Raw genomic sequence first — 15,394 nt, 5'->3', positions numbered from 1 at the left:
CTCAGACCCAGAGCACAAACGTGTTACTTCCATTTTCAGAAGGAGGAAGTGCAATGTTATATCTCTCCTCCTCAAGTAACGTTCTTTTAGATACGCTGAGTTTATGCGACCTCTTATACACATTTTTTAAAAAAAGAGACGATTATGTACAAATAAAACACATTTTATTGACAGTTAACAACATTCAAATTAATTTAAAAATGTACAGGATGAATTACAATGTTAACAGGTCTCTTAGTCACATTTTAAAAACAAAAAAAGGACTTCACTAATTCTTGCTTAAAGAGGACCCACTGTGCTTCGTATTTTGAGTATTTCAGTCTATTAGAACAGCTTTGCATGCTTCATTTGAAATAATGCTTAGTGGACTTTACTGCAAGCCCTCAGATGGTCCAGAGCACCCAAAGTCCTTTCAACAGACTTCTTTCTGACCAACTGTCCTTTGCAAACAGAGGTTTTGAACAGCAGATGGTTCAAACAGCAAATAAAGATCTTATGCAGCAGCAGCTAAAAACTGTCACAAATAAGGAAATGAGCATTTAGAGCAGTCTGAAGTCTGAGCTTTCTGCTCTCAGGATTACTTGGACTTGCTAACCTCAGTACTTCAAACTTGTTTAAGATGAGCACACCCCTTGTAAGAGTTATGTATATGACTGAGATAAAAACAGTGAAAGCATAACAGGTCCACTTTGAAGCCATTATTGAACACAATGAAAAGTTTCTGGTACTGATTAAACATACGCAGCATTTATAACACTGGATGAATTCATGTACAACTTTAACTGGTCTTTGCCAAGCATGTTAAAAAAAAGAAAGAAAAAGAAACACTTTCACAATGTGACATAATAAATAGATTCTTTGGTTTTCAATTATGGATGTTCAGGCTCACATAAAAACTTTGTTTCGGTTTTCACAAACCTCTCACACATGACTGTCTGTTTGACCTTCATGAACAGCAGCAAAAAACAAAAAAAGAAATCCCATAAATTGCACCGTATTTTGCCAGGTCACTGGGAAACTTCACGATGACCATAATTGTGACAGTAATTTTTTTTAAAATGGATGAAATATCACATTAAACGCATTGATTAGAATCCATGTTAAATTCACTGAAAACATTTTTGATCATAAGCAGTTGTTTGTGTGGAACTGCAGACTAACCCTCGAAGGCCATAATTAGCTGAAACGGTAAAGTTTGGGGAAATGGCAGATTTTTCAGTCATAAAAGTAAAAGTAAACCATAGCTGACAAATGTCTCAGGCAAAGAAAATATTGCCTTACAAAACTAATACATGTAAGTTCTGTAAAATCTGACATGGTAGGGAAGTAGATTTGTGAAATGTAGACATTGACTGAGCAATTCCAAGGAACTGTCCACATCCAAAAACGGAATTTCCACTTTTTTTCTCATTCAAAGCATTTGCTGCAAATCTATATATGACCCCAAACAAAATCCTTAGTTTGAGCTGTGACAGGACTGATCGAGGCAGAACACTTTGCTTTGTATTTTCATACATTTGTGTTCTCTCCTCCGGTACAGGACATATCGCCTGCTCCATCACATGTAAAAACACTTTCCTGTTTTTTTTGATGTAGGCGAAGGCTCTTCACGTTATCCTTCATCTTGTGTAGTCAAACTTTCTAGTTTGGCTTTGGATGAGAAGATGGGGCTAATTTAATGAAAAAGAGGGCTTTGGTTGACGTTCTGTGTGCAGTACCTCTGTTCAGTTATAGCAGCTAGTGCCCACCTACACTTTGACTCTCTCCAGTCACCCAGTCAATGATAATAAATGACAAACTCATGACCATGAAGACAAATCCCAATGCAGCGAAGCATATGGCCTGCAGTAATAAAGGATAAGAAAACAACATGTGTATTAAGAACAGATAAAAGCTAATATATGGAGATTAACATGACCAAGAACAGTTAATACCATCTTTGATAGAGGAAGGATATACCTGAATCTTAGATCTTGACCGCAGGGGTTCCTGGTCTTCAGGAACAATTCGGATATAGAAAATTGCGGGTAGGATGAAAATGAGGCTGGGGGCAGATGTGGCTCCTGTAGATGATAGCACAGAATAAATAAGTGAGTTTATTTATTACACAGCAAAATCTCCAGTGTTAAATTAACACTAGAGAGTGTCTATATGGGTCCACACCTCTGAGTGTTAAATACAACACTGTTTTAAATTAACACTTTTGACAGTGTTATATGTTTAAAAGTAACCTAGTCAGTTTTGAAGATTAACAAAGACTAACACTCAGCAGTGCTGATTTTCTAACACTGGAATATTTCTAACATTTTCAGTTATTTTCCAGTGTTAGAAAATCAGCACTGCTCAGTGTTAGTCTTTGTTAATCTTCAAAACTGACTAGGTTACTTTTAAACATATAACACTGTCAAAAGTGTTAATTTAACACTCAACAGTGTTGTATTTAACACTCAGAGGTGTGGACCCATATAGACACTCTCCAGTGTTAATTTAACACTGGAGATTTTGCTGTGTAGAAATAATTCATAGCATGATTTACAGATGATCTAGTCAGTATAATAAAAATATTTTACTAAACCTTTTTATACTCAACCATAAAACACATTTTTGTTCATAAAACAGCCAAGAATAAAAGGAAAATGACATCTGTTACAGTTATATGAAAAAGTCAGTTTGAATGTAGACTATGAAGTCCTGTAAAAAAAAAATTATACTCTATGTACACTATGTTGTTTAATTTCACTGAGGTTAGTAGGCATTTATTTATGCATCCATATTTTAGATGGGTTGAGGTCTGCATTTTGACTGGGCCATTTTAGTTATTTCGGCTGTAGATTTCCTGGTGTGTTTGGAATCACTGTCGTGTTGCATGAGCCAATTTGGGCCAAGCCTTATTTGTCAGACAGATGGCCTCATATTTGATTCCAGAATTCTCTGGCATACAGAGAAGTTCATGGTTGGCTCAGTGACTGGAAGGTGCACAGGTCCTATGGCTGCAAGCCCAAATCATCACCCCTCCACCACCATGCTTGATAGTTGGTATGAGGTATTTGTGCTAATATGCTGTGGTTTTTTTTGTTTTTCAAATACGGCACTGTGCATTATGGCCAGATAGCTCCATTTTAATCTCATCCATCCAAAGGACATTGTTCCAGGAGTCATTTGTTCCGACGCATGTCATGTTGTTATGTTCTTTAGAAAGAAGAAGCTTTCTTCTCGCAATTCTTCCAAATGATCCATATATACATATTTTTTCTATTTGTACTATCATGAACTTAGAGATTTATGATTTTAACCGAAGCTTGTAAAAAAAATCCCATATAGAGTCAAGAATAGCCCCAATTTCGGAACTGAGCAGCTGCATTTTTGCTGTGTAAACATACCAATAATGCCAAAGATGTCACGGATGGAGGGCACCAGGATAACAAGAAGATTGACCACGACCAGGAGACAAAAGGCAATGCCAATGTGTCTAACCCAGTGGAAAGGCTTGTCAGCGAAGAAGATCTGAAGCACGGCCTTGCGGATCTGCAGACAGTAAGAAAATGAAGAATAAGATCAGATGACAAATATTAAGACTGATAATCTTTTAAACCTGATTTAGGTTCATTGCTTTAAGTAGTATTAAATGAACAGCTATTAAGAAGCTGTTGGGTAAAGTCAACTTTATCCAAATCTTTTAATGGGTGTTTTCTCACATTTGCTAAAAAAAAATAGTTTATTATGTTGAAAATCGAGACCTTAACATAGTTTAAAGTTTCAGGTTAAAGAGGGACATTCAGAAGCATTTTTCTACCTCTTTAACAAATAGTTAAAGGGTGGGTGAAATATGCTCAGCTGGATACTACTTTCATATTTGTATATTTAGTATTAAGCTAGCTTAACCTTTAAACTAGAACCAGCTAGCATGTTTTTGTGAAAAAACTTGGCATTACCTTTAGAGCTCACAACAAAAGCAGGCTCGTTGGTCACAGTAGTTCCCTGTTTAAACCACAACTTATCATTTTTGCAGTATGGTTTTTACGTAGTTAAGAAATAATAATACAACGTGTTAACTAGCAAGCTGTAGCTGTACAGTAGCTGATCCTGGTCACAATCCTTAAGCAAAGGCTTCAAAGATGTCACCCTCCCTTCATTTAGCTCGCTACTATGTCAGTCTCTATAATTTAACTCTAAAGGGCTTAGACTGCGCATTCTTAAAATTCCTACTAAAATGTTTTATTCCATTAAAAAATTGTCTATCAAACAGTCAACTATTAATACTTCTTAAATTAGTTAAAGAAGGTTAAGTTAAAAAAAAGTCCTTATAGTCAATACACTCCTGAAAGTGAAAGAGTTGTTTTGGGTTTCATCGTTCTACTGTGGCACAGCACTGAAAGAGTCAAACTTTTTCAGTACATTAATTATTTTCATTTGGCAGAGCCAGTTATGTGATGCAGAGTCCACATTAGCAGTTATTGATTTGTGATGTTAGGATTTTATGGCTGAGATAGGAACACTGTTAGGAAGCATTACAGAAGTTGGGACTATAGACTGCTTAATGCTATGTGTCCTTGTGTTTACTATGAACTTGCAGCATAATTCTAACCTGTGTGAACCTGGGTAAAAATTGTCCAAAAATATTAAAGTTTTCTCAGGCCTATCTAACAGATAAGTTTAAAAATGAAATTCTTCAAAATAACTGTTGCCTTGGAGTGCCACTGGGCTCAATACTGGGCCCAGTATATTCAGGTCAGTATAATTTACTCACACAAGGAATCATGAATCACTTCTGCCTCACTCACATGATGCCAGTTATAACTGTTACATAGACAACAGACTTGAAAACCAATTTAATAAATAGCTACAGTATCTTTAGGTTCGTTCAGATGTCAAGGGTGATTATGTTTGTTGTTTGTTTTTACTTAGCCAATGGTCTGTATATTTCTTTAACAATTAACTAATGTAGAAAATAGTCAATTACCAGACTAATTGATACCCTTCTGTTAGTTTTATTCAATTTTTTAAAATCTATATTACTGCATTTTTCTTTGTATAATACACAAAAACTCAAAAACTATCTCTCTGTGTGTGCATGTGCATATGTCTGTGTTTTTTTGGTCACCACCTAATCTGACACGATCAAGAGCTGAACAGCCAAACCTGACTTACAGGTAAAACTTATCATGTTACCTAGCAACTACCTAGCCACATATATAGATAGTATAAAATACGGATGTAGCTTCTAGGATAAAAAAAAGAAGCATATTTTGCAGAAGTGCTTTAAGCCAATTTCTGATCTGAATGCCACCAGATGGCGATATATGTGGCTGCAAAAGACTTAGTCCTATAGTAGTCTATGGGAAAACTTCTATCTTGACCTGTGTAAAAACTTCCTGGTTCACTTTTTGGGCTCAGTCACTCATTATGGTCATATTGAATTTAAAAAAAAGTAAATCTTATTCAGACAGGGTTTCAAAATGGAGGATTATCTATTTATCTGTGAAGTTGTACAATCATTGGCTAAAAATTTGTCAATCATGCCATTACACATTTTTATATGTGGACCCACAGTCACACCCACTTTAATGTCCCTATAGCATCATATGAAAGCATATGGAAAGAATATGGAAAGTTAAGCCTTTTGCTCTCATAGTACATGTGCCCTTAAACAACATCTTGTATAAACATTCTTCTTCTCTTTTATGCAATTATTATCTTAAACTAATATCACTGATGTCTTACCGGGAAGAGAACCACAGGAACAGTCAGAGTTACAGCTACAAGCACAGCCAGGCGTACACAGAGGATCAAGACATCCAGTGGGTCCACGCGAATATAGGTGTGTAACAGCTCTGACTCCACAGCGCCTAGACACAGAGAAGCAGACAGCCTTTTATATACAGTATCTTGCGTGGTTTCCTTCTTTCACAATACTGTAAGTTAAATCTCACAACACTTCAAAGCAGAATAACAAAGTGACCATTCACTTGTATAGCCATGAAAGGTCACATCTTACCATAAAAAGTGAGGTAACCAAAAAGAGCTGTCAGCAGATACATGACAAACATGGCCAGGATGGAGATGTTAGCAACATTCTGCATGCGTTTCTTGGTGGCACTAGAGTAAAGCAAAACCGATAAATTACAATAATTTGTCTTGAAAACTTACAGTGTGAAGCAGTAAAAAAATAAAAAATCAAAACTTACTTTCGGAGCTCAGTGTAGATTGGTAGCACTTCTGGGTGGCAGACAAAGGCAAAAGCCAAAATTGGGATGGTGTATGCCGTCTACAGCCAAAACACAGCAAAGGTCAGTAACACAGTTATGGTTGCTATATTCTTAACGCTGCTGTTGACATAACACACCTTAGTTTCGTTGACTTAATACACTCCGGTGCAAAAAATATAACGTGCTGTGCAAATCATTAAATAAAAATACACATGACACAGCAGGAAACTAGGCACAGGCACCGTGAAAATGTTTGTTCACTAACCTGTGGGTTCATGGTAAATAGCTTGGAATCACAGAAGCCATCTGCTGTAGAATCAACACTGTAATGCTCAGCAGCAGTTTTGTTATGATGATCATCTGCCAGTGGACATGGGATGTTGAATTTCTTGTATATCACCTGGGGAGACATGCTCATAGCTTAATCAAAGATAAATATTTAACAGAAGCGCGGTGGGTTATATTGTATGTATCTTTAATGTCTCACCGAAATGAGAAAAAACACCATACAGGAGAGCGAGAAACCGCTGGTATAGCCAAGGTAACCTGGATCGCAATAACAGCACAATGTTAACGTTATTCATGGTCTTAGACAGTAGAGAGAGAAAAGGAGGCAATAATGTCACTTTAATTTAATCAATGCAGGATATGAAAACAAGGCAGAACAAAGGATAGTGTAAACATGATGCAAGTAGGGGAAGATGAGTAGTAATACTAATAATTGCAAAAAAAGAAAAAGAAAATGTGCAACAGAATGAAAAACATACCAAGGTGTTTCATGAGTGCTAGAGGAAAGATGATGAGAACACTAACTATGATGATCAAGTAGTTTCCATTCAAGAACCACTCTCTAAGAGACAGCCAAAAGAACAGATGTCAAAAAAAAAATTAGTGTGTTCCTAAACAAAAATGAAACTGATTTATGTGACTCTAAGTTAGAAAATTGCTTTCACACTCACCCCGTGTTCGCCTGTTTACCGAAGAAAGCTTGAATAACCAGTGGGAGCTCAGACTTTACGATGAAGAGATAGCTTGACATAGCTGAAAAGAAACCAAAACAAACGTATTTTGCGTTCATATTTATATTTACCGGTATATATAGTTTTATGACCGGCGTCAGAGGTAAAGGAAATGGAAGGAAAATTTACGACATTACCTCCAATGTTATGTACTGTTATGATGACAGCAGCCAGCATTTTCCCTGGGTGGCCAAAAGCCCGATTTCCAAGCTGCTCATAAGCCCGGATGCCTGAAAACACATAAACTCTGTGTATGCGTTCAAGCTATCAACATACAAATTGCTCTGTGGCTACATGCTTGGTAATTCTCTGCCTTACCCACAACTCCAGCACTTTTTAGCAGAAGATGAATTGAATATGCGGACAGAAGAGCAATGCAGACCAACAGGATTCTGAAACACATAAGACATTTACATTCTTTTAAAAAAAACATATTCACAAAACTATTCTGTTACTCTGAAGTTCTTGTGATTGTTGTCATTTTGTTTTTTAGTTGTTGTTTTTTCCCACTCACACAAGAGAGTTTGGCTTTGAGAGACTGACTCTCCAGTCAGCCGTTACCTCCCTTCCCCCTGCCACATAGCACAGGTCTGATCCAACCAGGCGTGTCTTGGATCTGATCAGTGGGGTCTATATTTAACCACTCAAGTCTGATTTAGAGAAGCCGCATGTGCATGAGCTCTAATGTACAATCTGACAGATCACAGTTTGCACATTAGAAGTTGTATGTAGCTGTTGATGTACACCGATAGGTCACGGACAGAAACATCAGTTATCCCCTTGCCATCACACAAACCTGCCCAAACACAAATAAACACAAAGAACAAGATGATACACACTGGTGAGGCTCTACTTCTGGCCTTATAAGGACCCTCTATTAAATATATCCCATCTGTATCTACTATTGCAAACTGTGACCTTACAGTGAAAGACAAACACAGTTTAAATAGAAAACAAAGAAACCATTCTCTAGAGAAAAGGAACTAAAATGATCTTTAAAATAAGAGAAAAGCAAAGACCGTTAGCTTCTAAGAAAAACTATTAACTCTCAGTCCTAAACAAAACGACTTCAGTTTGCAGAAACCTTAGCTGTGTCAGTCTATAGTTTATATGCCCAAATGCTCACATGATAAACAGCCCTGCTGTAGCCTCTAGGAGAGCACACATTCTACTTTACCCAGTTACTAAATATAAATCACAAGAAGCTGAAATCAATCTGCTGTAATTCAGTTTGCAAAAAAAAAAAGACACAATTTCAGCACATCAGTGTGAGCAAATACATTCTCCTATATGAGTGGAAACATACACACACACACACACACACGCACACACACGCACGCGCGCGCGCATGCATAGTGACAAAGGGCACAAAGTTCAGCGAAAACTGGGGTTTTCTGTTTGGCTTGGAGACTCACATAAAAAGCAAGATCCCTGTGTTGGACATTGCATAAGCCAGTCCCAGGATCCCACTGCCCATTATGGCATTACTGAGGTTAAAGATGGACATGCCAAACGAAGTCTTTCCCTCGAACTGCAGCAAGAGGACAACAGAGGATGCCATTTGAGTTCACAGACAGAAATTACATAGTATTTACTGTATTTCAGTTTACTAAAACAAAGAAGCACTCACATCTGTAAAGTGGGTTTCTTTCTTTGCACCAGGTTTATGTGGGAGAAACTCCTCCTGCTCGGCCAAGGCATCGATTGGATCAAACCTGCAACCAAAGATTAAAAGTGAGCTAAAACTAGGAAGTAGAATGAGCTTAAAAAGCTGTAAAACACTCACATTTGGTAGACGAAATTTAGAACGTCCCTGAGTTTAATTTTGACCCGATTGGTGTGATAAGATACACCCAATCAGTCCCTAAGTCTTACCCATCGTCTTTGCTGTGTCCGTTCATCTTCTGAAGCTCCATTTTGGTTGGGTTGGTTGATGTAATTGCTGAAATAAAAAAAGAGCAGTTTTCAGACTTTTAAATAGACATATTCACATAAAAAGTATTTGCCTAAATTTGGAAATATTCATGCTAGCAGAGGGTATGATGACAACTCTAGTTGTTTTTACTCTGCATACATAACATTCCAACATGGTCCATGCACCAGGCTTCTCAACTTTCCATTATTTATGAAAAAACAAAAATGTGCAGGTTGACCTCGTCGTGTGCTTTTGTACATTGCGCCTTATACATTTTCTATGATATATGTTGAAGTTGTTAGATTTAATTCTGGCTTCCTAAAGCAGACTTTGTTGGTGTTGTTTAATTGTATGGTCGTTTTCTGGAGGGAAGATATGGTTCCTTAAAAAACCCCAAAAAACCCCCAAAAATAACTGAGAATGAAGGAGTTGCTTGGGAATGTACTTTTAAAGAGAAACGACTAGATTGTTGTTCTTGCAAAGGACAAGAAAAACTTAACAAAAATCCTTGTAAACTCTTAATTTGAAGTTCTCCTTCCTACATAATATATATAGATAAAGTATAAATGACAGTTAAGTTGATTCACAAAATAAAATTCCCGGGAAACTGGCGGTTTCACGTAGGCCGCCATTCAATTTTATCCTTGTGTGTAATTAAAGGCTTTAAATAACAAATGTTGTTGTAGGACTTATGTTGCTCTAATCTGCCATGAGCCACACAAAGCTGGCATGGAGACACTGCACTGGAAATTAGCGTAGGTCTGTGCTCCTGCCACAGGGTCATGAGATACTTCTCCTCTCTTTCAGCCAAACTGCCCTCAGGGTTTTCACATCTGACCCCTAAGGTCAGTCTTGCGCTACATTTTGCCATTCCTTAAGAGTTTCACACAAAACTGGAATTTCACATGTCCTACGCTCTGCACTGAAAAGGCCTGTAAACGTGTAATAAACCATACACCTCTGAGCTTGATAGCAGTGGGCAACTGAGATAAACAAAGGACTGCTGTGTAAATGGCGCTTTTTAGTCTAAATACAGAGTAGCTCTTTCCCTGCTCATTGGCCTCAAGTCAGCTTTGGTTTGAGCAACTTTCTTTAGCCACATACCCACTAACTTTCCCATGGCCCATAGCCAACACACACAACCAACAAACCAACGACTAAATGTCAGGGACAGGCTTTCAAATGGTGGGGGAAACCAGCTGTTCAATTTCTGGTATCTTCCCTTAACAAAAATTTGTCTAAATTAGTTCATGACTTACCACAAAAATACATTTTTAACTCAAAATTTAAAGACTTTTTTTTTAAGTTGCAACAAGCCTTGTTGCAAAAGAGTGTGTGAAACCCAGCGCACCAGCTGCTTGTTCAACATTTTAGTTTTCACTGGCCCTCAGAGCAGCTTTTCCACAGAGTGGGGAAAAAGCTTATAACAAGAAAAAAATACTTCTGAGTTTTTTGTCCTAATTTTTATTTTACACCCAAGCTTCTCCTCTGCAGGGAGTTCATCTTTTAGTAATTACTAAATATGTTTAACTGATACATGAACCCATCTATGGACAACCTTTATGATGAGAAAAATCAAAACATATCAGGTTAAACATGATCATACATATATATTACTGTATCTTAGTATCCAGCAGTGCTACCACATGGCTTTTGTCTGATGCAAGACCAGCTCACTATTGACAGTTAGCCCTTCCCTTCTGTACAAGGAACTCACTTAAAGGACACGCATTTGTGCTCCAACTCACCCTTGCGATTCCCACAGAAAGCTAGGTTTCTTTTCTGAATATTAACAGAATAAATCCTTGTGTATATTCATTCAATTTTCAGACTTCTAGTGGTTCTATGTAGCTTTGTTCTTAGGAGTCTCACCAAATCTTCTTGATAGTAAGGAGAGGAGAGAGTGAGAGAGATTAGTCAGGCTGGGAGGGAGAGCTGCAGGAAATGGGAACACCCATACTTAACCCTTTGTTAAACCAGCAACACAGGTACTGCTGACGTTGGAGAGGCTTTGTAGGGATCCTCTCACCAGGTGGTTGCAGTGGAAAGGTGTGAACAATAGTGGGTATAGCAAGGCAATAAATCACATGTGAATTTCACAGAAAGTCAGTACTTCAAACCTTCCACTAATCCCACATACTCATTATTCAGAAGGGCTTCTGGTCTTTAAACAAAAGCTCAGCCGTGTTATTGCAGAGTATGCAAGCAGAAAGGTGGGTGTCATCTCTGATGGGTTTTATTATAGCTTTAATAGATATTCACTAACAGTTTTCCTCCCCTCTGGAAGTCATGCAGATTGTAATTAGCTTAGGAGATAAGTGCTTATTTAAGACTGATCACATGTGGCGGTGCTTAAGAGTGGATTTGTTGTGTGTGCGCTTGATTGAAAACAAACCCTGAGACCTGAATTCAAGCGTTACCGGAAAAGAGCACGTCATTAAAACATGACACATTTACAGATCTTTCAAAGGTTCTCACACACTTCAAACACCTCAGAAAGGCGAATATTTTCATTTTGATCAATAACAGAAGACATCCCTGTCATTTATACATGTATGCAGTGATCAGCAAATTTACTGGATCACCACCAAATGGAAGGTTCATAAGAAAGCTTACCTAAACTAAAACGTAAAGACAAATGTGTTTCTGTAATGTGTTAATCCACCTGTATGCACAAGCTCTAAGATCTAAATCATATATTTAATGCTAAAATTCCATTATTGCTGTTATTAGTGAATTTTCAAGCTGAAAAGTAGTATGCTTTTTTTTTGTTGATTTTTATTTTTTATTTTAGTAAAAATGCCAAACTGCAGTTATTTATTCACATTCCCGAAGAGATAAAATTATGTGGTTTAATATTGCTTGCTTGGTTGATTAATTTCAGACTTTTCAGAGAAGTCCAATGTGCCGGCTCAAATTTGGGTATAAAAATGTGAATTCAGTTTGTTATATTCTTGATAAATAGCACTATAACTTCTTAGTTTTAAGGAGATTTTTGAGAGATTTCTAAAAAATGTTTTTATGACAGGCGGTCTAATACATTTGTTAAGCACTCTATGTCACCTAAATGAAGTAATGTAAACATATTTTGAATGTGGTCTAGGTGTTAGAAATGTCATCTCCTAAGAACTGTTTCAGTTGGTTGATAAGATTCAATGTAACTGGCATATAAGCTTTACACGAAGAAACACCCACATTTCTTTATCTCACCATGACACACACACATGTTGGAACATATCTGTTATATAAGTTCATATCTTCTGATGATGCACACTCTGAATGACTTGTTTTTTGCATATTAAGAAAGCTGGATAAAACAGACAAGGTCACTACTTTTTAGAGTAAAGAGCGGGTTAGAAGATCAGAACAGTAAACGAAAGCAATGAATTTGCGTACAAATACAGTGAGTGTTATCTTTGTAGTGAACAGAGCAACTACTATATTTGATGTAGAAAATGCTCCGTGAGGTGACATTCTGTGCTGGTAAAATCATGCCCTGACCATTTAACTTTGTTTCTTGGGACAAAAAGTCAAGCAAGCATCTGCAGCCGAGATGATCTCTCATTTCATCTAGTCATTTAAATTTCCTCTGTGCTGTGACAACGACCAACATGTGCGCAGATGGCAATAGAGATACAACCTATAAGGGTTAAAGCAGAAATGTGCAAATGTTATTTGTTTTCTTGTTTCTGTAATGAATACTAATAGTCACCAGTAGCTATAACAGCAATTTGCTAGACATCTTTTGCCGTCTTGGTATGGGAAGTCGTGCAGCTCACGTCTCCAGTCTTTGTACTCACCTAATTACAGTTAGAAGGAAGATGAATGTATTCTGTCCAGAAAAAAGTAACAGGATAAAAGTTCAAACTTCCTTGGTTCAAGTCCAAAAGCAGCTTTTCACAAGGTCATGAGCTCCTCTTTGGCTCTAAGAGCAGAGGGAGGAAAAAAATGGGGGAAGGAGCAACATTGCAAATGCGCGCGTAAAGAAATTTCCTCTTCTCAGGAGCCAAGGCACTCCCACACTGATCAGGGTATGTGCTGTTACTTTATGGAGCATTTGGACATTGATACTTTCTGTTCTACTTCTTTTTTTTTTTTTTTTTTAAACCTACGGAATGGTTTGCCACATTGAAGTAATATTTCTACTGTGAACTTCTACTTCCTGGCCTGCATAACAGTTGTTGTAATACGGTCATGCAGCTGGTAGTGTGAATAACACGTGCTTCTGTGGAAAGTTACATTTCATTTCAGCAATGCATCTACTCACTACTGTTGCCATCTAGTGGGTAAAAACATATTTTTTAATGTTAGGAGAGTCAAGAGTCAGGGGAAAGTAAAGAGATCTGGAGAACATGCAAACTTCACACAGAAGAAATTTGAATCCAGGACCTTCTTGCTGTGAGATAACAGTGCTAACCACCAACCTAAGTGCACAAAAAAATTATAACTAACATCTTAAAAACGCATACATATTATGTGACACAGAAACTAAAATGGTGTTTATACACAGGCCTGTCGGACTACGACTTTCATCTTTCATTAATTAATACAAAAAGGTAAAAGGTCCTTTAGCCCAAAGGTAATGTGCTCTAATAGTTTGTTTGGTGCAACAAACTGTAAAAAACAAAAAAACAAAACAAAAAGCAGTAGCAGAACTATTTTTGTAATAATATATAAAGAAGGAAAGTTAATAATCCTGAAATTGTTGAAGCTGAAGCTTAAAAAAAAGCAACAAACCCAGCCATGAGAAGCCATAAGCCAGAGTCAGCACACCCATCATGCCAGTCCCAAGCCTGGATAAGTGGGAAGGGCTGCGTCAGGAAGGGCATCCAGCGTAAGAGTTTTGCCATACCCAAGATGTGGATCATCAATAAGACTTCCACAACATTACCATAACAGTGCTGTTGACCAGCGGGTGCCAATGGCCAAAGATAGAAGAGTGTGGGGGAAGGAGTGTTCAGAGATAGCAAGAGAGACATAGGACTGTGGTGTTAGAAGAGCTTGTTAGGAATAGGGTGAGATGGAGGCAAAAGACCCAGCCTAAAAGGAAGAAAACATCTAATTACCCCAAATGTTTCACTAACCAAGTGAATGTGAATAAGCAGAACCTTTAATCAACAAATCTAATCTGCTCACTTATTTCAGCGTTTAGAACAAATGGAACCAAATTCAAAGTAATATAAAACTACTGTGTTTTATTATTTTGATATGAAAAAGAAAAATACAACAACTACAACATACAACTATGACAAATGTTAAAACAATTGTTGCTGAAACTGATGGACCTTAATGTAAACATGTCACTTTGCTTTGTCAACCCATGCAAAGAAATTGCATCGAGCCTCAGGGTTGGACGCATGTCCCTGAGGACGTGCACACACAAAAAACTGTTTGCCCATGTTTGGCCCCTCCTTTTTTACAGTACGAAGAACACATGGTTCTTCGTGGACCTTACAGCACGGTGGGGCAGGTGGTCCACGAAGCACCGACTTCCAAAACACTGACGATGTCCCTTTCTTTGCATCTGACTGCGTCACAGTGGGCTGAGGGATTGAATGTTCTGTGTTCATATGTTGGTCAGTATCAGCTGTGGAGCACTGCTGTGATGAACCGTCAGAGATAAGCTCAGGACCTTCAGATTTGGTGTCTGCGACAGAGAACACTTCTTCAGTTATGGGTGGTTTGGCAGCTTCATCCAGATTTAGTGGTTTTTCACACTGGTTAACGTTTTTGGTTTTAAAAAAGGCAAGGAGGTTGCCCTTAGGCTTTGAAGAAGCATTTACCGTCTTAGTCTTTTTTCCCTTTGGGGCAACCAAGTCAGATGTCAATGAACGTTTTTTAACAGAGATGTTTGCAGCTCCAGAAGGATTTAAATTTTCTCTCCTTTCCTCCTCTTCTTGAGAACCAGGCAAAGTATTTTTCTGCTCAGATTGGGCTGATTTTTGGTCCACCTTAACGAGGAAGCGTGAGAGTTTCTGCTGTTTACCTGCAAACTCTGGCAGGTAGCGAGTACAGAAGGGGGGAGGCTTTGGGCTAGAAATGAGTGAACAGCTCAGCTGCCCCCAGACAGGGCAGTGGTCTGAACCCTCCACCTCTGGCATGATGTCGGCTCCCACGAACTGCTCCTTGGCAAGCTGGCAGTCAGCAAATATGTAGTCAATGCGTGTTCCATAGTTGGTCTGCCGAGCTCCAGTGAGAGTAGACCAGCATGTAAAGGCGTTGATGCGAGTTGGGTGGAAAAAGCGAAAGGTATC

At 38.0% G+C, this 15,394-nt stretch overlaps 2 protein-coding genes across 3 annotated transcripts in view; both read right to left on the bottom strand.

Moving 5' to 3' along the window:
- Positions 1-142: 142 nt before the first annotated feature.
- On the bottom strand, positions 143-13,142 carry LOC147306141 (sodium-coupled neutral amino acid transporter 3-like). Of its 2 annotated transcripts, none has more exons than XM_086278318.1 (16): positions 12,941-13,142; positions 9,101-9,167; positions 8,856-8,940; positions 8,641-8,756; positions 7,544-7,617; positions 7,363-7,455; positions 7,166-7,247; positions 6,974-7,056; positions 6,694-6,752; positions 6,472-6,606; positions 6,186-6,265; positions 5,996-6,096; positions 5,722-5,846; positions 3,381-3,525; positions 1,960-2,063; positions 143-1,842 (listed from the first exon to the last, which is right to left on the bottom strand). In XM_086278318.1, the coding sequence occupies exons 2-16, from the start codon at positions 9,139-9,141 to the stop codon at positions 1,738-1,740; spliced, it is 1,428 nt and encodes a 475-aa protein (XP_086134444.1). In that variant the 5' UTR covers positions 9,142-9,167; positions 12,941-13,142; the 3' UTR covers positions 143-1,737. The 2 variants fall into 2 exon arrangements, with proteins under 2 accessions (XP_086134444.1, XP_086134443.1); XM_086278317.1 differs by lacking the exon at positions 12,941-13,142 and adding an exon at positions 10,889-11,078.
- Positions 13,143-14,315: 1,173 nt separating this feature from the next.
- The window catches only part of apex2 (APEX nuclease (apurinic/apyrimidinic endonuclease) 2), a 5,872-nt gene continuing 4,793 nt past the window's right edge, over positions 14,316-15,394 (bottom strand). The window contains exon 6 of the mRNA XM_086278981.1: positions 14,316-15,394. This exon is cut by the window's right edge and continues 138 nt beyond it. Within this exon, the coding sequence (XP_086135107.1) occupies positions 14,441-15,394 (954 nt within the window). The 3' untranslated portion in view covers positions 14,316-14,440.

This window comes from Aulonocara sp. 'chitande type north' Nkhata Bay, linkage group LG20 (assembly GCF_057382095.1).
Source record: "Aulonocara sp. 'chitande type north' Nkhata Bay isolate Kocher_YH1m ecotype deep benthic linkage group LG20, A_spYH_male_GT1.1, whole genome shotgun sequence".
Taxonomy (NCBI): domain Eukaryota; kingdom Metazoa; phylum Chordata; class Actinopteri; order Cichliformes; family Cichlidae; genus Aulonocara; species Aulonocara sp. 'chitande type north' Nkhata Bay.
The sequence above is the reverse complement of the archived record's forward strand: the minus strand, read 5'-3'. Positions and strand labels throughout refer to the sequence as shown.